The sequence below is a fragment of the Vitis vinifera genome, chromosome 7, assembly GCF_030704535.1.
Source record: "Vitis vinifera cultivar Pinot Noir 40024 chromosome 7, ASM3070453v1".
In the NCBI taxonomy this organism is placed as follows: Eukaryota; Viridiplantae; Streptophyta; class Magnoliopsida; order Vitales; family Vitaceae; genus Vitis; species Vitis vinifera.
In genome coordinates, this window is record NC_081811.1 from 28,697,344 (window position 1) to 28,720,885 (window position 23,542).

A 23,542-nucleotide genomic window follows, 5' to 3' on the forward strand; every position below is an offset into this window, starting at 1 on the left:
TCATTAATACACAATTTTAAAAAAGAAGATTATTTTTTATAAAATAAAAAATAAAAAATAAAAAATAAAGTATTTTTATCATTATAACGTATAAACAAAACAAATCCTTAATTTTTCCATTAAAATACAAGTGTAAATAATCAAAATATTAAAAATATATTACTCTTCAAGTTCAAAAATAAAAACAATTAATTTTACATATTTAGAATCTTTTCATCCTGTTTACTCAATTAATCCTATTTGTGAAGCTAAATAAATGGAAGTTAAATTTACAAAATGAGTTATTTCATCCTTTTTAATCAAATAACCCTAATAATAATAATAATAATTAGAATCACATCACCAAAAAGTCACATAAATAGAAATGCTAAAATAAACAAATATAAAAAGCAAAAAATAAAAATAAAAACAAAAATAAAAATCATCAACTACAATAACAGAAAGGTTCACAGATCCACTCAAACAACACACCTTGCATCTTTTATATGTATAGACAACCCAAAAAAGAGAAAATATATGGGAGAGCCCTCTCAACTTAATCTCTTCCCTCTCCTTCAGACATATTTCTTTTTGCAATACACCAATTCTAGGCACACACCTTGCTTTTTTCTGGGTTCTTGTAAGCAATCCTTTTTTTTTTCAAGATTCTTGCTCCTTTTCCATCGGAAACTGCAGTCAGTTTGAAGATGGGTTTACTGCAGAATTTTCAGTAAGAAGATTCATGACCTGGGCTATCTGCATGCATGTCCATGGATGAGTCGTTGGAGCTTGGGGGGTTCAAATCCCTGGTTTGGGTCTCGCTGTTTCTGGGTCCATTTCCGGATGGCATGACATTGTTTGAATAGTAGCTGCCCTGTGCCAAGTGATAGTTCTGTAGGCTGCGACGAACAGGGCTTGAGAGAGCATTTGAGAATACGTTGTTCTTGGGTTGCTGATCGATGTTCCCAAAACGAAGTCCCGTCCCAACCGCAGAAGGATGCCCAAACGAGTTGGAAGAAACTGGGGCGCCTGAGTTGGTCATGTGCATTGTGGTCTGGGTGTGTTGGTGCTGGAGCGGCAGCCGGGGGGACACTGGCGCATCCTCCACACCGTACTCGAGCTCATTCTACAAAAAATCATAAACAAAAGGGTGTGTTTCATCAAATCCCCCAGCTTTAATACAGAGGGAAAAGGTTAACTAATTGAATCTTCTATTATTGTATTTCTTTTTCTTAGGCTAAATTGTAAATGTGTAACAAAGACAGAATGCAGGTCATAAGCCTAATATTATTCACAATGGATGTGGTTCTACTCTCTTTAGTGAACAATACACGTACAAAAAAGGCAATTCTTCATTCCAAGATTCGGCTCTTTTAACCCTATAATTACACACCAAATTCTAAGAGTGTAATAAAAAGTAGACTAATTCCCATATTGTCTCTAGACTTCTCCACTTATTCGATTGACAATAGAATACAAAATGAGATAGAGTAACTTACCCGGTTAACCTCTCTCTTACATCCCCTTTAAATTATATTTGATTAATCTCATGTTGAGAGATTGATATATGTTTCTCATGGATCATAAATTTCTTTCTCTCATTTATTCTCTTCCATTCTCTATTTCTTTTCATGTTATTCGCAAAACAAAAAATTTTAATTCAAGTAAAATTTTTGGTTAAAAAGAAGAGAGATGAAAAAAGTTTATACATGCATAATATATATATATATGTATGTATAGATATTGATTTTATATATTAAGAATTAACTTCATAATATAATATTTTTTTACTTATAAATTCTACATATTTCAATCATGAATGTTATTAATAAACAAATTAAAAAATTACATATTAAATATAAATCATCAAAAGATACCCATATAATGCGAAAAACATGAAAAAGATTTCATATTTTTTTAAACATCAAGATACAATATATTTTTATTTTTAAAGAATAGTTTCCACTCCATTTTTATTTCCTTCCACAAATGAAACATGTGTAGTATAAATTATCATATTGGTCTTTATTCACAATTTTGTATATTATATATATGTCTACTAAACTTATGTATGTTTATAGCTATATATAAATATATATATATATGGGTTTATACATGTGGGTGTGTGAATGAAAAGTTGGAAAATAGTCTCTACTGTTCTTTATTGAAGAACGATAGCTAGGGTTTCCATTTGTCTCCCATTCTCTGTATTGTTTTGTTTCTCTTTCTTGGGGACTTACCTTTGTTTGTGAATCGGAACCTATGCTCAATTAGCTTAAGAATTACCCAGTAGTTTGTTTGAATCGGGGGGGAGTTTGGGTGGGAGAGCCTAGGATTTGTGATTTGGGGGGTTTTGGTGTTGTGGAAGCTGATTGGTATCTGGGTTGGGAGGAATCTAGGGTTTGTGATATGGGGTTTTGGTGTGGTTGAGGTGGGGAGGGAAAGATTGAATCTTGGGGATTGTTTTTGTTGGTGGAGTTTTGAAAATGGTGGGGAATCATGGATCGGGTGTCGTCTGATTGCTGCTTTTCAGATGGCGAGCAACCGTCCGATTTGAGGGGTGGGGGCTTTTGTCTGGAAACTCAGAGCTGCAAGCGGGCAGAGGCATCCTCAGCAGCCCCTTCTTCTGGACCCACCACCCAGTCAAGCAAGCAACCTCGTATCTCCTCTTCTTCTTCTTCTTCGACGATCCCAGTTTCATCGAACCCCAACGCCCACGCTGCAGTGAAAAATTAATTTTTGAGGGGAGCAGAGCTACACTTTGACCCAAGCCAGCACATTGACCAGCAGAATATAAGGAAATTTCCCGAAAAATAGGCAAAAACCCGATATTCGCCAATATTTTGACGATAACTTTGAAAAAAGGGGCGAAATTCCTTCCAACCGATTATCGGTCCTTAATGTCGTATTCAGTTTCACTGATAACTGAAAATATCGGCGAAATTTCACCAATAAAAATCGACATTTCAATCACTGTTGAAGAAAAGCACCCAAACAAAGGGAGTCAAGATGTGGGCAACCTACTTGCTTTGCAACCCAAATACATTGAAGAACATTATTATACTTCCTAGGGGAATAAGCTCTCCCTCGTCCAAATTGACCCAAGCCAGCTCCTTAGGAAGGAAGCAAGTCATCAATAAGAGAATAAAAAATTTGGTACCCTCTCCACTCCTCACACATGGCAACCTTGAAAGAACCCTACTTCCACACTTCCATCACTACAATGAAATGAAAAGGAGAAAGATAGAACCTTGTATTATGCCCTTGCAACTATTTAAGAAACCAAACTAAGTCCTGTTAAAAAGAACAAAGTATGTAACCCAAAAGATACAAATCCACATCCAAATGAGCTGCCTCATAGGGGAGATTAACTATAAAAGGAAATTCCAACTATCATGATTGTAAGTCTTTTCAATGAACTGCTTATACACTAATCCTGGTAGTCCTCTTCTCAAACAAGAACCTAATGGCACCATCCAAAATTTAATGGCCTCCACTACAGCATCATGTCAATTTGTTAAATTTGCTGATGAGCTCCATTATCCTATTAGCTAGGACCTTAGAAAGTCGAATTTGTACCACTCCTGACTAATGTTGAGATACAAGACAAAAATGATGAAGGTAAGATTTTAGGCCATGTGCCATGCCTCAACACCACCATATCAAAAAAATCGGGTCAAACCAGAATCTATGTCACTACTTCCCTAATAATGGACCCTTTTCCTTTTTTTCTTTTTGAATCAGAACCTATCAGTAGTTTTTTAAGCACACAAAGGACCTGTCTGGATTGGCTTCTACAAAGCCAAAAACTGAAAGAGCTTAGTTGCCTATTTGGGCAATTTATTAACATAGCTTCTGGTTTAGAAAGAGCTTAATGTGGAAGCAAGGACAAAGTTGGTTCTTATGAAAGCCCTCTTCATCTTGTGCAGGAAATTATTATTGAAACCTTTCAAAATTATGGCTTTGGATGTGACTCAGCATTTCAAACCATGCATTACACTATGGGGTTGATTAACCTTAAAAGAAAGAAGAAATAACCATCAAGAAAGTAATAGTATATCATCATTGCAATGACAATGAAAAACTATAAAGAGCAGTTATAAAAGAAATTTGAAAGTTAAGATACCTGCAGGTATGCCACAATATCTACGGTTGTCACTCTTGATCCCTCTTCCTGTTGTCTCAAAACCCATTGATAAAGTTTCTCCTACCAAAACCAGAAGCAAAAACACACAAGCAGGGAACCCAGAAAGAGGGGGAAAAAAAAAACAAATGGTTAGTGTTAAATAAATGGATATAAAGGAAAACCAAACAGGTTACATCTAGCAATATAGAAATAGAAGGATAAAGGAAAATGCTCAGTTCAGACCGAATGGATACCACCTTTGGCCTTTTCCATCATTCATCAATCCTACAGCCAATAAGTTCCAGAAAGATGAGAGGACCAAAAAAGATCTATGGAAATGATCTAGATGTGAGAGCCACAAAACTAGGATACATGATACCATTGTTCAATTTGAAGTCCAAAAGACCACTAAATTTTCAAAAGGAAGAAAATTAGACAGATGACCTCCTGGAAATCTGTGTTTCACTGTTTAGAGAAGTATTGGAAAAATTCAGAGTGATCCACAGGTACCACATTGAGAAAAACAAATACTACATGAAGATTCAAAGAATCTGAAGCCACCCACTAAAACAAGAGATCGAGCCTTAGTTTAATAACTAGGGAGTAGAGTGTCTGTAAGATCAGGCCATGCGGATGTTTAGGTGGAAGTAAATTAAAAGCTTTGAGCATTGATATTGAAGTCCAGTCAAAATCCTCAATTAGTGAATAAAAGTAATAGATTTCCCATAAATTGAAACACATAAGATAAACCCTTTTCCAAAAAGAAAGCATGTTACCCTGTATTTGGGGTTTGGCCCACCATAGTGGATATTAGAAACAAAGAATGAATGCAATATTTGAAGTTCTACAGAGTTAAGCCCTCAATGAGTGTTCTTATCTGTTTAAACTTAACTGAAATATAGATGATAATTGAGGTTGACCACATCTTTTTGACTCCCAATCTCTAGGCTTGGGATTCCCATATTTGTAAAATAGCACTGTGTTTTTTGGCAATCAATCCATCCATTCCCTACATCATCTCCCAAGATGAGCGTACTTATCTAAAGCTCCATCAAGATGAACCTTACAAAACGAAACCATCCAGTATGCATAGCATCGATATCCCTTTATGAGGACATACCCTATATCAAGGAACCAACCACAACCACATGTTCCTCTGATTGAAATTCATGGAAACCTTTTACAGTAGATATACTGGATGAGCAGATTTCAGAATCTTGTATATGTTGCCAGGAATTAGCTATGAAATTTTGAAATATTTTCAAAATTTCCTTCTAATATGGCACAAGCAAGTAAACTCACGAACTTGATTCTATGATAAGGAGCCATAAACCCTTGAAATACAAGGCCTCCAATTGGTTAAAGGACCCAATTTTGGGCTCCATGAAACTCTAGGTTTAGTGCTCTCTTCTCTTGTATTTCAAGGCTTATGGCTCTTTATCACAGACTTGAGTCCGTGAAATCATTGCTTTGTAACAAAATACTGATGTCTCCTCAGCTAACAAATAATAGCAATGCATGCTCATTGTTGTCCAAGCTCAAAATTTCAGATACATCATAAAAGCCAAGTTCCCTCTTTATCTTTGCATCATGTCCGCTTAAAGATAAATAGAAGCACTTCACTCTTGCTATGTATCCAAACTCAAATAAGAAATAAGCAATCATTAAAAGATTTTTTATTTCATTTTTTTTTATGGTCAATTACATGAGACGAGTTTGAATTTTAAAATTAACTTGCACACTTTGAGGCATGTTAGTGGCAAACGCTCTTAACAAGGCACTTGACCTTTTTGCTATCCTTAGATTGATCTCAGAATCAAATGTCATCAAATTTGTAATCAACTAGAGAAGAGCCGTAATGACTCTGCTCCTGATTCAGAGTACAGTTCCGGCTTAAGTTCAAGGCAACTTGCAACAGTTTTAGGCCCTTAGCAATGTTGAACTCCAATGAGACTTCATACATAAATTCTGACAATTCTAATCTAGATTCAGAATATGTTACTGAGGATGCTACACTGCATTCCATGTCAAAAATTTTGTAAGAAAGTAAAAAGAGAATTAAGACAAAAATTACAATGTCAAATTAGCATTGTACTATAAACCCTTTGTCTCAGTATTGGAGGTTTTATGCCACCCAGAGGGAATTCCATTCCCCATGTATGTTAAATAATAAATGTTTTAAATGGTGTAAGTCTTCCAAGAATGCTTATGCACCCTCAACCTAAATTGTTGTTCATGAGATGAGGACTGGTTAAACAAGGCATCCTGCATTTTTTTTTTGGTTCTGCTACACTTTTCCCAAACTGTCATGGATGTTTGGATTTTCTTTTCTCGAATAAGCACTGCCTTGGGTTTATAATTGATCAAGAAAGTAGTGATAACATTCATCAATCTGATGTAAGTAGTGTTAAGAATGAGAGCACAAATGCCTCAAGATAATTCTTCAAAAGGATCATTCTCCCAGTGGCATTTTTCTATTTTCTACTCTGTGATGTGCTTCCAATTCAATAGTCAGTCATATGCCATCACAGTTTAGACAAAGAAACATTGAGAACTCTATCAAATGAACCAAAATCAAGCATTCCAATTCTTGCACCAGCGGTAATCCATGTACAAGTATGTGCCCTATGAAAGAATAAATAAACTTCATTATGCTAGTAGCAACACCCTAGACCCCTTCACAATATGTAAACTAGATGAACAGATATGAAGAATATTGCAAATGTTCCCAAATTTTGAATTTACATGGAAATTTGAAACATCGTCTAATTTTCCAAACTTAAAACATTGTTCAATTAGCATTATCATGGACTTGATTGGTAATAAGACCAAAGACTCAAGTAAAAAAGCTCAAGGGTGGGATTAGTGTGTAAGCTAGACACAGAAAAAGCTTAAGATCATGTAAATTGGAGGTTCCTTCTTTCAATCATGGAAAAAACGGGTGGAAGGAAAGGAAAAGGGGGGTTGGTGTTCTTGAGCTTTGAGGGAAGGTTATGGAAGGAAGGCTATTAGGAGGGTGAGATTTTAGGAGGATAGGTGGTGGTGTGAGGATTCCTTGGATAAGGCTTTCCCAAAGTTGCTCTCAATAGCCTCTACTAAAGATGCTTGGGTAGACTACATGTGGGAGTAGTTTGGGGAAGTAGGTTGTTCAATACTAATGTTCACAAGACAGAATAATGATTGGGAAATGAAAAAGGTGGGAGATTTTTTCAAAAGATAGCAAAGGCAAGCGATTAGAAAGGGTGTTTAGGATGTCATGACTTGGCAAGTGTCAAAGGGAGGTACCTTTACGGTTAAATCATTTTACTCCTCCTTAGCATGTTGCAATCTGAAGGTGTTCCCTCAAGCATTGTGTGGAACCCTTAGGTCTCGAGGAGGGTTAATTTTTTGGCTTGGGAAGTTGTATGGAAGAATTATAATTCTAGATCAGCTAAAAAGGAAGGGTTGGTGTTTACCGAGTAGGTATTATTTATGTAAAGAAGAGGAGGCATTGGCAAATCATATACTCCTTCACTACCCCAAGGTAGCCATGCTTTGGCAACTTATTTTTGCTCTTTTTGGTGTTCAGTGCATGATGTCATCTTCAATCAAGGATGCCCTCCTTTAGCTAGTATGGTGCCTTCGTAGGGAAGAAAAAGAAGAAGGTGTGGAAAGCAACTTCTTTGTACTTATTTTGGATCTTATGGAATGAGAGAAATTGAAGAGCTTTTGATGATTCTGATTTAGCGAACCAAACTATTTTACGGTCCTTTATGTGCATGTTCTTGGAATGGGTCAAAGTGCATTTAGGTTTTAATTCAACGTCTTTATTTGATTTTATTAATTGGTTGAGCTACAAGTGAGGGAAAGGTGTTTTTTGTGTATCTCTCTTCTTTTTTGGCCTTAGGTGCCTTGATACACGTATATTTTTGGGCGCCCTTCTTTAGACACTGTTAATACAATTGCTTTTACCTATCAAAATAATAATAATAATAATAATAATAATAATGGAAAAAATGGGTTTTGGACCAAGATGGATAAGGTGGATTTGTTGGTTTTTTCCCCTTATTTGTTTGTTCTAGTTATGATGGCTTTGAGCTGCCTAATCTCTAAGACAACGCAAGAAGAGTCTTTTTAAGTGGCTTTAAGGTTGAGGGCAGGGGGAGTCGGATTTGAAGTCTTGCACCTTTTGCTTGCAAGTGATACCTTGTTTTTTTCCTAAAGCCAATGTTGAGCAAATGAAATATTGGAAAAGAGGCATGTTATGTTTTAAGCTTTTATCAAGATTGAAAGTTAAATAGCAAAAGAGCGAGATAGTTCTGACTCGAGAAGTGGAAGATTTGGACATTTTGGAATCTTTGTTTGGGTGCAAGGTTGGGAGCTCCCTTCCATCTATCTTAGGTTTCCTTTGGGAGCATCTCATAAGTCTTGTGTAGTGTGAGATTCAGATAAAAAGAGGTTCAAAAGGAGGTTAACCCCTTGGAAGAAAGGGTACTTATCAAAGGTAGGGAGATTAATCCTCATAAAAAATACTCTCACAAGCCTTCCCATATATTTCATAGCCCATTTTGTGATGCCCAAGAAAAAGAGAAGATTAGAAAAATATCGAATTTCTTGTGGGAGAGTCGTTCTGAGGATAGAAAATTGCATCTCATGAATTGGAGAACAATATGTAAGATAAGATGAATGGAGGATTCAGAATTAGAAAGTTGCATGTTTCTAATAGAGCTTTGTTAGGCAAATGGTTGTGGAGATATGCCCTTGGGTATAACTACCTGTGGAGAAAAAATAATCTAGGGCAAATATGGAAAGGTGGGGATGGATGATGGTGCACTCTAGAGGTGACAGAGGCTTTTAGTATGCGTTTATGGAAAGCAATTAGAAAAGGATGAGAGAAATTCAGCCTTAGAAACTCTATTTTGGTTAGGAATGGCCTTAGCACCAAATTCTCGTTGGATAGATGGGTAGGCGAGCGTGCTCTAAAAGAGTTGTTCCCTCAGATGTTCATGATTGACTCTAATAGGAATGCAACAGTACCTCACTTTTGGGTGGCAATGGAGGAAGAAAGCTCTCGGTCCCTCCCTTTTAAAAGATATTTTCAAAGTTGGGAGTTTGAAGTTGTGATGCATGGGGTAAGATCCAAACCATTGTTGTTCTTATGAGGAGAGGATGACTGATCACCAACGAGTATAGCCTTTGTAAATTCGGTGAGGAATTGGCAAACCACATTCTTATCCATTGTGATAGAACCAGAAAGTTGTAGAACATGTTAGCAATTTTCAGGCTACATGAGAGTTCACAGATTCTATGAAAGAACTGTTATGAGTTGGAAGGTGTAGGGCATGGACAAAAGACAGAGGAGGATGGCTCTTCTTTGTTTGTTTTGGTTTGTGTGGCATGAAAAAAAATAGAAGGATCTTCAGCGGGGAAGAGCTCAACAGCCAAAAGCTGAAAGAGATCCTTATTAGGTCTCTTATGGAATAGTATATAGCTCTATAGGAGAACTATTGGGTTTTATTGATAACTTGATCTGTAGATAGTGGTTTTTTCTTGTTCTTGTCTTTAGTGCTGATTCATTCTTATCAAACCACCCCCCATCCCACAAAACAAAAAAAAAAAAAATCATGGACTTGAATGTTAAATAAGGAACCATAAACCCTTGAAATAAGAGACTTCTATTAGTTAAATGATATACCGTGCTACTATGTGACCATAGACCCAATATTTGCTTGTCTTTTTTTTTTTTTTTGATAAATAAAGAGATTGTATTAAAAACCACCAAAGCAATGGCTAAAAGTACAAGAAGGAGAAAAGAAAAAGAAAGAAAAACGCCCCACGCTCCCTAGCAGAAAGCCAAGGATCGAAGAGCAACCCTACCCACACCCTTAACGGGAAGCCACCCACCCAACAAAATCAACTAAGGTCGAGGGACCATCTTTTATAGACCTCTTTGTCTCCAACCAAAGAAAATAAACAAAAGAAGCCTTAAGTCTTTGGATTGACAGCTCCTCTTCCTCAAAAGCAACTTTGTTCCTTGTCTTCCAAACCGTCCAAAAAAGGCACAAAGGACTTGCTTTCCAAACACCCTTCCTCTTCTTTCCCACAAAAGACCCATTCCACCCCGAAAGCGTCTCCTTAACCGTGGCTGGCAGCACCCACTGCACCCTGAACATTGAGAAAAGCAGCACCCAAAGAGTTCTTGTCTTATCACAATGGAGAAGAATGTGATCAATTGATTCTTCATGTCTTTGACAAACGTAACATCTGTTCGCTAGAGCCCAACCTCTCCTTTGAAGCTGATCCAAGGTGAGAGTCTTTCCCCACGTTGCTTCCCACCCAAAAAAACTCACTCTAGGCTGCACCGTAACTTTCCAAATAGCCGACGAAGGGAAGGAGATTGGATGGCCTGATACTAATGATTTGTAGAGAGACTTAACCGAAAACTTCCCACAGTTAGTCTCTCTCCAAATCACCCTATCATCCACCCCTTGCTGAATTTGCTTCCTATTTAAGGCCACAAAAAAACTGCACACCCCTTCCAACTCCCAATCATTAAACGGGCTAGAAAACAACGGGCTCCAACTTCCCCCACCCTCATTGCACCTTCAAACATCCTTAACCCAAGCATCCTTGGAAACAGCCAATGCAAATAAAGAAGGAAAAGAAGCACAAAGGGGTTCATCCCCACACCAAATGTCTTTCCAGAATTTTATCCTTTTCCCATTCCCCACAACGAAAAAAAGCCTACTTTTCACAACTTCCCATTCTTTCCTAAGAGTTTTCCGCAATCCCACACCAGGCCCCCCCCCCCCCCCCCTTTTTGCTTCCTTTGAACTCCATCCCCCTTGCTCCTCCCCATATTTTCCCCTAATCACTTGGTTCTAAAAAGCCTCTCTCTCAATAGAAAATCTCCAACTCCATTTACATAAAAGAGCCTTATTGAGGATAGAAAGATTCTTGACCCCCAACCCCCCATTATCCTTCTCAAGGCAAACCAACTCCCACCTAACAAGATGAATCTTCCTCTCAAGAGGCAGCCCCCCCCCCTTGCTTGTCTTTTATTTCAAATATATAGCGTTCCTTATCACGAACTCAAGCCTATGAGACTTAAGTGTACCAGAAATTCACTTGTTTTCCTTCTGCTAAAAACAATTCATGATTTGGCCCTTCTAATTTGCTTGACATTGTCAAACATGCCATTACACTTTCCAACCTTTACCACGTACTCAACCACCAATCATAGAGGATTGTCCCTCCAATAATCCAATAGGTTAGAAATAAAATAGGTGTGTGGAATAGATAAAACATAAAAAAATTTAAAAATAAAGAGCAAAGATACATTTCCAATTGTTCATCCTCGTAACAGCCTTGAACATTAGATAGGAATCCCTAAATTAAGAGAGAGAAAGAATATCGATACTGCACAACAAAGGAGAAGCACCACATAGTCTCCAGGATCCTTTTTGGGAGAAAAAAAGGGAAACCCATTAAAGTGAGAGTTAACCATAAAATCAGTATGACTACTAGTTATCTACCATAATAAAAATTTAAAAAAAAAAAAAATCCTTAGTTAATCTGAGTAGGACTGATTAAATGATAGGTCAAAAGGGTACGAATCAGAAATCCTGACAAAGAAGTTTACCAAAAAAATTTCCCTGAAGCCAATAATTGAATCCAATTTTTCCTTCAAACTGTTTTAGTTATCCACGCAGAGTACGCAAAAGTTAGTTGTATAAATTCTTATTGAATTTATCACGTTCAAATTGCCATTTTTCCATTGGGCTTCTCTAAAATTTTCTTAAAGAGGCCGTTATCTAAGAATCAGGAATTTCACGGCCGTTATCCTACTTCCAATCAATGTAGAAGTGAAATTAGTTCAAACAAAATAAAAAAACGTTTCGTTCTGGGGAAAATATAGGGGGGGGAAGGGAATATTGAGGAAGTAAGGCAAGCAAACAAAAAAGATAACGCCTAACTCCACAACCACTACACGCCATGTTTGGTCGATGAGAAAAAGCATGAAAATGAAGGAAAACAGATGGGCTTTTCTTCCATTTCAAAAAAACAGATCCTCCACCCAAATCAAACAAACCCAGCAACCAAATTCCAAAACTTTCCCCTCCTTTCCCTCATTTTCTCACCGAGAATCCAACCAAAACAACAAAGAACACCCAAACCCGAACAAATTCACGAACCAAAACGCATTCCAGATAAATCTCATCAGATCAAAACACCAAAAAGAGGGAAGAGAGCTCATACCAGCGCGTGACGCTCACCGGCTTGGAAAGACAAACGTTGCTGGTTCATGGCCTGCGTGTAGAGCTGCGAAAGCGAGTTGGCAGCACTGCAGAAGGAGGTATACATGGTGCGATCAACTTCGTCGAGGCGCGTAGCGTCAGATTTCCTCTTCTTCGCCATGGAAATCGGAACCCTAGACGCTTCAGAAGAGGGCTTTTCTATCTGGAATTGGCTTGGGTTGCGGAAGTTGCAATGTGTTGGTGAGGTTTTTATGGACTGAGGTTGGGAAAGTTGGTGATTAAGCAGCAGTGCATACAGTGGCTGGTCCTCCACGTGTCATGCCACGTGACCTGCTTATTTGGCTTCTCTTATCTTTGCTGTGCTGACGTAGCAAGTGTTTCCATTAAATTTTTATTTACTTTATTATATAAATTTGGGCAGAGCTATGGTACCCCAACAGCCATAACCTTTCCAATGGTGTCACCGTACAGGTAAGATTTCATTGTTTTGCATATTAGTCTCATTGTCTTGAGGTCTCTTAAAAATAATATATTTAATTGATGAAATCATTTATAGAAGTTGAAGAAAATTCTTTTTTTATTAGCAAGTCTTTTTAAGAATTTCAAACTAGCACTAAAACATTTGTATTCTTCTACCACAGGCACAATAATGACGACTCAAAAATAAGGGAAACTTTTTCAACAATAGTCATGGTGTCATCCTTTTCAAGTTGTGCTCCGGTTAATGTATTTAAATTCCTCATAATTGGACAACAATAATTTTACTCTTAGGGGAAATAAGTCCGTTTGCAACCATTTATGAACAAAAACTCCATAATTTTCTTTCAAGTTCAAGATCACCTCTATTGAAGTTTATCACTTTAAACGATGCAGCTACTGACATAATCAAATCTACTTTCAAGAATAATTGATCGCTTCTTAACTCTTGCCTTTGATGTGTAAAATTGTTCTCATTTGCATGATCAATTGTGAAACTTTTATACATATTTGGATCACCTTGGAAGTATACTTTACTTCTTAAATTAAGGCTAAAGTTACACAATTCAAAACTTAATTACTAAATCAATTAATGAATATTTCATGAAAGTTAGAGATTGTGTTGATATGCTAACTTTAGTAGATCATGATCCCCATGTTCAAAACCACGTTGATGCAACTTTGATGGTTTGCATCCTAAATATGAAACGTCTGTTATTTATGTAGATTCACAAATTGATCCATATATCATCATTGAGATTGAGTCTTTGTTATTGGCTTAAGAAGCGTATATTGAGAAGAATCATAAGTCATTGGATTCAACAACTCATAATGCTGATGTGACTATAATTTCAAGATAAAATTTTGAACAAGAGAGGAAAAAGTACAATAATAATCTTGGAGGCACTTATAATTAAGACCAGAATTTCAGTTCCAACTTTTTTGGTCAAGGTCAATTTCATGGCTTTAATCCTCATGTTCAATTTCACTAGAGAGTTGGCTTTAATGGCAAAGGCAAAGGTCATCTTGGTGGAGGTTTTGGTAGAGGTTTATGGAATGGTAACAAGCCTTAAAGCTTCCTGAATGTTTTAAACATGTGATCATGCAATATTATCACAAGTTTGATAAATTGTATCAAATGCCTTCTCACTTCTAAAGTTTTTGTCATTTTCAAGGAACTTTCCCTCAAATGCGATATAATCAGGGTCAAATTTCTCAAATAGTTGCCATGCTTGCCTCACTATAGACTATATGTCACTACGGTATCTTAATTTAAGGGTAACAAATCATATTAGTACAAATGTTAGGAATTTGATGAACAAGATTGCGTTATTTAGCAAAGATCATATTCATTTTGGCAATGGTAAGGGCTCATTCAGTAGGCATATTAGTCCATCTATGTTTTTATCTCCTTAACATTCTTCTAAACTTCTCTTTCCTAATCATTTACTTTATGTTCCTACAATTGATAAAACCTTCTCTGGTGTCCTTAAATTTACCAATGATTATGGTGTTTCCTTTGAATTTCATTCCAATATTTTTGTTAAGGACCGAGCTACCAAAACTACCATGATGTCTAGGAAACATAAGGGAGGTCATTATGTCTTCAAGACTTTTGAAATCAATCTCTAAAAATCCAATCCTTCATCAACTTCATATTTCTTTCAAGACAGCTTATTCAAAAGTTGAAACTTTCGATTTTTACCTCTTTTATGTCCATACCAAAATTTGTTCATTCAAATATTCCAACTCTGTCAGTTTTTTACATTTAGCATAATAGGTTAGGATATTTACCTTAGAAAATTCTAAAATCAATTCTTTGCAAATGTAATATTCCAAAGTTCAATGATCAATGAAATGTCATCTTTTTTCATTCAGCTTGCTTTTTGGGCAAGATTCATAAATTTTTATTTGTTCCATCGAAAACTAAATATGTTCAACCACTCCAATTAATTCATTCCTACATGTGGGTACCCTCCTATGGTGCCCCTTCTAATGGTTATAAATATTGCATTCACTATGCAGATGCTTTCTCCAAATCCACTTTACTTTATTTGCTTAACATGAGGCAAAAGCCCTTTAAATATTCATTAACTTCAAAGCACAAGTTGAACTTCAATTGGGCTATTCAAAATCAAAAGTCTTCAATTTAATTAAGGTAATGTTTATTTTCTGGTTGATTAGAAAAAACCAAAATATTTGGTTTTTTTTATTCAACTAAAAGTAATCTGTTGATATCAACCAATATAACTAAACTGAATCTATTACTAATAAGTTCATTTTAGTTTATATTTATTGATATTAATAATTTGCTTTTAGATGAATATAAAAAATTAAATATTTTAATTTTTTCTATTTAACCAAAAAACAAACACCACGTAAGATAAGAAGTATAAAGTATTCATTAACTTTCTTCATACTCATGTCATAATTCATAGGAGCTCGTACCCCTCACATTCATAAGCAAAATGGTGTCGCTAAGAGACATCACGTCCATATAGTTGAAAATTGTCTCATTGTTTGTGTCAAAGCATTTGAGATGTTGAGATACTAGAATGAAGCTTTTACAAGTTTAGCTTTCATAACTAACACGCTACCTACACATAATCTTCACCATAAATCTCCCTTAGAAGTTTTTTTCCCATAAAACACAAGTTTGTTCTCAAATTAAGTGTTTAGTTGTATTTGTTTTCCAAACACTAGACCTTACAACACTTATAACTTGCAATTTCATTCAACTTCCTATGTTTTCATTGGTTAAGTTTGAATTATAAAGGTTACAAATGCTTTGATCAAATCAGAAGAATCTTTATCTCATGTGATGTCATATTTGATGAACAATCATTTCCATATATGAAACTTTTCCATTCTAGTTCTTTTTTATTCTAAACTTTGTTTATTAATAGTTCAATTATTTTCCTTTGGTTGTTAGTCTCAAACACATCCTATACTAGATATTCATTTAGAAATTCTTTCTAACTCTTTAGTTATACTAACTCCAATTCCTTAGCATCTTGTCTTATCCTTGGCAAATCCTAGTGATCATGCTGTTAAAAAAAAAAACAAACATGATTGATCAAACTACTATTTTACAAAACTTTATTGTGGCTTCTAATGAGCATGCTCGAATGCCTTTTGTTTTAGTTAGAACGGATGGATAGAAGTATAGAACATACATCTAATGGTGACAAAAGCCAAAAATGAAATTTTTAAACACAAGATATTTGTAGCTTCAAGGGAGCCAAATTCAACTTAAAGTTTTATTATTGTTGTAATGGAAACAAATTATGACAGATAATTTTTTAGCGCTAATGGGAAATAAAATTTAGTCTTTTTTACTTTTGCTTAATAGAATAAAAGTTATAGGATGCAAATAGGTGTTCAAAGTAAAAGAAAATTATGATGTGTTGTTAATAAGAACAATGAGCGGCTTGTAATAAAAAAATCTAATTAGGTTATAAGCTTTGATATTAATAAGACCTTTAATCTCGTAGTGAAGCCTACAGTTATTAAAATTGTTCTTATTATAACTCTTTCCAAAGTGTAGACATTTAGGCAACTATATATTAATAATGTTTTCTTAAATAGTGATTGACAAAAGGTAGTGTTTATGGAACAACTTGAAAGTTGCAAAGGCCCCAAAACACCATATTTAGTTTACAAGCTTCACAAGTCTTTATATGGTCTCAAACAAGCCCCTAAAGCTTGGTTAAAGAAGTTGTATTATGTTTTACTTGAACTTGGATTTCACTGAGCTAAGTTAGATTACTTTTTTTTTTCCACTAGAATCATTGCCCAACATTCTACCTATATTTTGGTCATGTGGATGATATATTGATCATTGAAAGTGGTACAAAAGTAGTTCAAATTTTAACTTTTAGTTTGAATCAAAGTTTTGCTTTAAAGGATTTTGATCTCATCGATTTTTTTTTTTGGGAATTTAGGTTAAGTACACTTTAGATGGTGGTTTTTATTTTTCCGAAACAAAATATATTACTAATCTACTCTTCGAGGCCAAAATGCAATATGCAAAACCAATTATTGCACTAATGACAAGTGGATTAATCAGTTATGACAATGATCCTATAAAGAGTTCTAGGTTGTACAAAAGTGTCATTAGTTTGTTCAATATGTCACAATCACCAAGCCTAAGATTTCTTTTAGTGTTAACAAAGTTTGCTAGTTGATAGCGAAATCCACTTAAAGTTCATTGGAAAGAAGTAAAGGATATTTGAAGGTATCTAGTAGGCCCTCTTGAATAGGACTTCCATTTTGAAAGGTCTACAATAGAGGTATTAGATTTTATTGGTTTTTGTGATGTGGGTTAAGACATTGATGTTGATAGAAGGTTTACTTATGGTTATTACATTTTTCTTGTATGAAACTTGATCCCATAACACTATAAAAACTAGCTAAAATAACTATAGAAGTTGAAAACAAAAGTTTAGTTACTTCATAGCTAAAATAACCTTAGCTTTAATATTTAGTTGGAGAATAAAGAGTTTGTTAGGACATTATATTTTATTTTTGTTGTTGGCAATTTAGTTCCTTTTCGTTATATCATACGAACTTTTTAAATAGTAACTTACTTTCTATTGAAGATTTGGAGTTGTTATTTAATTAACCAAACCATCACAGTTGGATCTGAAAAAATAAAATAAAATAAAATTTGAATAAAAATAAGTTAGTTTTTTTTTTATGAAGTAGGATTAGATCGAAAGTTTTAAAATTGAAAAAAATTATCATATAGGGTGATAATGACCGGGAAAAGTCATCTATTTTAATAATTCCGGAGTAGAACATGACAAAGAAGAAAAATTTTCCTTCCTAAGCTCTAATTAACCAAACCATCACAGTTGGATCTGAAAAAATAAAATAAAATAAAATTTGAATAAAAATAAGTTAGTTTTTTTTTTATGAAGTAGGATTAGATCGAAAGTTTTAAAATTGAAAAAAATTATCATATAGGGTGATAATGACCGGGAAAAGTCATCTATTTTAATAATTCCGGAGTAGAACATGACAAAGAAGAAAAATTTTCCTTCCTAAGCTCATTTGGTACAATAGTAGGTTAAAATGTCATATATTAATTTTCACTCATTCACCCCTTTACATTCTTCATAGTTGAATTTTCAAAGGTTCCAATTATCTGGTGTGACAATTCAAGTATATCTTCAGAGTTGCAAAGCTAGTGCATCATGTAAGTACAAAACATAGAGCTCAATTTGTACTTCATGAGAGTGAAGGTTCTGCAAAATTAGGACTTTTTCAAAGTTGTTTTTATTTTATTTAAAAGTTGTTTTAAAGACATACAGGTTTTCTATTTTTTTTTTTTTTAATAATTTCAAAACTGTTTTGCTTCCCCAAATAAATATCACAATTTGTATTCTTATGATAATTTTTTTGACACATTCGATCACCATTTAATATACAAATAGATGATAAAATCTGACAAAAATAATGAAAATTTTGATAACGTTTGTGAGTGTTAATTTATGTTCATCAAAATAAAAAATTAGGAAAATACGTTTGATTTTTAAAAAGGAAAAAAAAAATTATGTTTTCAAAAAATATTATTTATTTATTTTTTAATAATTATTTAAAAAATAATTATATAAAGATATAAAATAATTAAAAATAAAATATTAAATGTAAAAATTATTATAGTTTTAAATAGATTTTTGTTTTATAAAATATCGAATAATATTTTTTGAACATTATTTTAAAAAATTATTTTTGAAAACAGTTTTAAAAAACGGTTACCTACAGTTAATAACACTTCCAACTCAGTTACGACCCAAAGAGTACGGTTTAGTTAGTTAGCACAAATTTCAATATGTTACGAGTCAAAACATTTTTGGTAGTCGCAGTGAATCAAACCATTTTTCAGAGAATTCTGTTATGAGGCTTGTTGTCATACTATGTGGATGCGGAATTTTGTTTCAGCTTTAGGAGTTGTTGACTCCATTTCGAGACCGCTGAAATTATTTTGTGATAATTCCGCAGCTGTTGCTTTCTCCAAGAACACTAGGAGTATTTCTCGCTCCAAACATATTGATGTAAAGTTCTATTTTTGTTAAGGAGAAAGTGTCAGAGTCTCTTATTGATATTGAACACATATTCACAAAAGGTATGTTGGCGGATCCATTAACAAAAGGCTTACCCATAATTGCGTTTAAAGAACATGTATCTTAAATGGGGTTGTTGAAAGCCTAGGTTGTATTAAGTTAGTGGGAGCCATTTTTTGGTATTGTAATACTATGTTATTGTTGAAAGGATTGCTATTATTGTACATTTCCCTATGAATCAAGCAATGAAGCATATATGATTGCTTTTGATTATTTATTTCTGATGAGATTCTATGGGACATTGATTTATGATTATGTGTATGTTGTAATGTTTGATTATGTAGTCCAAGTGGGAGATTGTTGGAATTTTTATGTGTGGACTTACATAATCAATTTAATAATGTCATAAATCAGTGTTATTTATTTTTGCATTGTGGTCCATAATGGGACTGGACACAAATTGTTGCTTGATTTTTTATGGGCTCACCCTAATTCACTTGACTGGCCCATTAAGTCAAGTCGTCCAACTAAAGTGTGTAATGTGCAATATATATATATATATATATATAGAGGTGTGTGTGCTTTTGGAGGTGGACTACTCTCTCTTTTCTTCTCTTTGAAGAACACTCCCGGCCACACACGCACACACTCCACTTTGGACTGAATTTTGGGGATTAAAGGGAAGAGTTCATTGATCGCTCATCCTCGGAGCATCACGCACCCGGAAAGCAGATTATTGGATAAGAAAGGAGAGAAGAAATGGCTTCCCAAAGCACGAACCAAGGTAATGGAAGAATTTTGCTATTAAATGGATGCTTAATTGTCAACATGTGATCCTATGCTATTTAAATTTTCTTCAAATTCTTCATTCTCCTTCTCCGTCTTCTTTCTTTCGTAATAGCAGAGATGGGAAGAGAATTCATGGTAGAAGACAAAGGCATTTCCAGAAGCAATCCTTCGAAAATTCTCAGGCTCGTTGAACTAATCGACTCGGTTCTGATGCGCTTCTTGCGCTCCGAAGCAAAGTCGATAATCTAACACAGCACCACCAACGGCCTTGGAGGCTCTTCGTGCAACGAATCGCCGTTGTTGAGAAGACGAAGCCGACACCGTTGGTGAACGTGGAGGAGGATGTGCTGATGATCGCCGGCAGTACGGTGGAACCCCATTGGTCGTATTGAAGCTAATGATGTCGGATTCCGACGGATTTTTAGAACTCGAACGGCGGGTCAATTTTTCAAGATTCAGTTTGTAAATCAAAACTCAGGTCAAATGTCTCTAATTTTATATAGAGATTTGAGATTCTTGAATAATCAACTTATATTAAAAATAAATAAAATAAAATAAAATTATAGGTATTTTTTGCTACATTTTGTTAGTTTTAATTATTTTTATAAACAAAATTTTGCATTAAAAACAAATTTCAAACCGACAGATATCTTAAATTTTTACAAATCTTCCCTCTTTACTAAAACTCAATTATCAATAATTTTTATAAGCAATCTTTTAAACATATTGTGACAGCATTTTACATAATGTGTTCCTCTCAGTGGCAAACTCGTTTTTTTATTTATTTGTGAAAAAAATGATTTTTATAAAAAGCTTGAAGTCACAACTTATTTTTGTTTTTTTAAAGAGAAACAAAATAAAAAAGAAAAACTCTTGAAAGAAAAAAACAAGTTTATAAAAAACTGGGTCTGAGAAGGTACGGTGATGAACTGTAACACCCCTCTAAGCTCGTATACATACGATCTCTATTAAACAAGGTGAAGCAAGTATAACAATTAATAAAGAAATCAATAGATATCGATAAAATGATCAAATAATAAAACTAATCATATATGAGAATAAGCAAAATAGGAGTGAAATCGCACCTTAGCAACAAGTCATAATACATTATCATAAAATAGGGTTAATGCACAATAATGAATACAAAATATATCACATGTGCCACAAAACAGAGTAAAATACCATCAATGTCAATTATGCGCTTCAATCAAATCAATTTTAAAAGAAAATATCTTAGTGTTAGGCCCCATCAAAGCCCACTTAATTTTACATGGAAAATTGGAGTTTTGGAATATTTAATTTTGACAATTAGAATTTTGAAAATTAGAGTTTTGATGATTAAATTTGAAAAAAAAATATTGAAATTTTGAAAACTATCCAGAAATTAGAGTTTTAAAAATTATTTGAAAATTAAATTTTGACCATTAAAATTTTAAAAATTGTTTGAAAATTAAACTTGAAAACTAAAATTTTGAAGATTAAATTTGAAAAAACCTAGAGTTTTGAAAACTTCTTACTTCTTGGTTAAGACGGAATGATCCTAGACAAATTAAATGTTCATCCTGACCGGCCAAAGAGTCTGGGAAAGAAATATGGAGGGGAACTCCCCACAGCATTGAAGTTATGCTGTCAGGTGCTTCAAGTGACAATCCCCATCAAGGGAAGATGTGAATACTTGCATTGACAGGTTTCTGAATGAGCCAACCAGGTCAAGGAGGAGGAGACGGCCATTGTTTCAAGACATTTACCCTGACACCGACTCTAATACTGACGCTGAGGACTATGCTTCATCTCGTGGCACAAAGGCAACTTTCTACTGCCCTTAATCCAATTTTGCACACCCAATTATTTTTCACACTCACACCCAGATCATTAAGTCGTCCGTAAAGAGATTTTGTAGTTTTTGCTGCCGTGTGCATATTCGCAGTTAATAAAAAGTACTCCATTTGTTACTGAACATCCATTTTAACTCCGTCAATTTAAAATAAAGTTCACATAAACACCCTCTCTCCTATGCTACAATCACGATCATGCATAAAAAACGTGTTGCACAGCATGCTTTATTTCATTTGAAAATATGTAACAGCAGATGATTACAATTTCATTTAATATAAAAATATGGATTACAACATGCATTTCCTATTTCAGGCGCTAAAACCAACATTAACAGAATATTTGGTTCTAAAAGGTAAAAATTCTATCCACGCATCAACAATTACTTTACAACCCATCCCATTCCTACTAAAATAATGGAATTAAAGAGTAAACCAATATGCTGGCGTCAAACTTCATTGAAATAAAAGAAGAGCTTCACCATCAGAAGAGCCAGTCTAGATAACTGATAAATACCCCAGGGGATTAAACATGTTTGGACTCAAAATAGGCCCCTCTAGCCAAAAAAACATCCTTACACTTCGATTAGGCTGTAAAATAATTCCCCACCTGCTTTTTCCGCACATCAGCATCCAAGTTATAAGATCACAAGTGATGACCATAATTTTGAATATTTTTTAAAATAATCAAAATCATAGTCACCAATTACAATTCCATAATTGAAGATTCCTGATTTTGACTTTACTTTTTAAATAGTCAAAATTATAATCACCATTGAAATGTCCCCAATATACACAACCCAGCTATCGGAACTCCAAGGTCGACAAAGACAAAAAAAAATAAAAAATAAAAAGGTGCCATAGATTCAATATCTATGGTAGAAACAAGTTTCAGTTCTGTATAGGTCTACAGCATTAACGAACCATGGAGACAGAATCAAAATTGTCCAACTTACGCAGGAACGCTTAAAGATTTGAAGGTTAGGACTTGTAGCATAGAAAAATTGAAAAACCAAACATGAAACAATGTGTAAGGTAGTACCATATCGATATGATGCCAATGTTAGAATTAAATAAATTCTTAAATGGCTAGCGTTTGATTTCTAATGGAGAAATGAAAGTGACAATGCCCCTCTAAATCATCACAATGCATATAAAGAGATGTGACTAAAGGATATATGGTTGTAACACCGTCAATTATGTTTGACCCAGAAAAAGAAAAATAAAAGATGATCTAGAACATGCTACTGTGAATAAGCCTTTGGAGTCGAGATCATTGAGAAAGGTTAGGGTTGTAACTAGGTGATTAAAATTAGACGACAGAAGAACCCTAAATGATTAATTCAGCAAAAAGTTTAATTTATTTGGTATACACAACTCAATCAACGAACACAATTGAGATCTCAGGTATCCAAGGAAGAATTTAAGCAGCACAAACCCTCAAGCCTGGCGAAGGCAAAAGCTCTAAGGTGGCTACTGCGAATGTTTTGAGAAACGAGCCTATGGGGTAGTCATCATTGACATAGAGACACAAACCTTTAGGTTAGTGAATAAATGAGCAAATAATACACCCATGGACAACTAAGTTCAGAGGGCATTCAACTTCAAGCAACAAACACAACAAAAAAAAAAAATTGCACTTGCGTATGGGTTTTGCCAATAGAAACAAAATATAAGACTAATTTGAAAAAGTGATTTTAAGTCTCAGACATCCAAGGAAGGATTAGCAGCACAAGCTCTCAAGCCTGGCGAAGGCGAAAACTCTCAGGCGGCTACTGCGAATGTTTTGAGAAACAAGCCTTTGGATTTAGCATCATCAACCCTTTTCTAACAGTTTCATAAGTTCAATAAACATCAATGCAGGCATTTCCAAGGAGTATAAAGAAATGGTCGGAACACTGGATATACCAGTTACATTTTGCACCAAAAAAAAAAGATAGTAGTCATAGACAAAACAAATATTTTAATCGAATTGAAAGTTCTAAAAACAAAACAAATAATTTAATCGAATTGAAAGTTCTAAAAATCCCACCC

The 23,542-nt window shown here is 34.5% G+C and overlaps 1 protein-coding gene and 2 non-coding genes across 3 annotated transcripts; all 3 read right to left on the reverse strand.

The window, feature by feature from the left end:
• Window positions 1-403: 403 nt before the first annotated feature.
• On the reverse strand, window positions 404-12,601 carry LOC100245741 (uncharacterized). The gene is made up of 3 exons (XM_002278399.4): window positions 12,344-12,601; window positions 4,106-4,186; window positions 404-1,105 (listed from the first exon to the last, which is right to left on the reverse strand). Exons 1-3 carry the CDS (start codon window positions 12,500-12,502, stop codon window positions 707-709), a joined length of 639 nt encoding a protein of 212 aa, XP_002278435.1. The 5' UTR covers window positions 12,503-12,601; the 3' UTR covers window positions 404-706.
• A 10,306-nt stretch (window positions 12,602-22,907) lies between these two features.
• Window positions 22,908-23,031, reverse strand: LOC132254122 (small nucleolar RNA SNORD14). Its single transcript, XR_009466291.1, has one exon. It is a non-coding gene; the product is annotated as a small nucleolar RNA SNORD14 (small nucleolar RNA).
• A 177-nt stretch (window positions 23,032-23,208) lies between these two features.
• On the reverse strand, window positions 23,209-23,330 carry LOC132254118 (small nucleolar RNA SNORD14). The gene has a single exon (XR_009466287.1). It is a non-coding gene; the product is annotated as a small nucleolar RNA SNORD14 (small nucleolar RNA).
• Between the last annotated feature and the right edge of the window lie 212 nt (window positions 23,331-23,542).

Coding starts and splice junctions, on each gene's coding strand:
- LOC100245741 (XM_002278399.4), bottom strand. CDS start 12,502: ATGGCGAAGAAGAGGAAATCTGACGCTACGCGCCTCGACGAAGTTGAT. Junction 4,187..12,343: donor CCGGTGAGCGTCACGCGCTG/GTATGAGCTCTC, acceptor TGGTTTTGGTAG/GAGAAACTTTATCAATGGGT. Junction 1,106..4,105: donor ATATTGTGGCATACCTGCAG/GTATCTTAACTT, acceptor GATTTTTTGTAG/AATGAGCTCGAGTACGGTGT.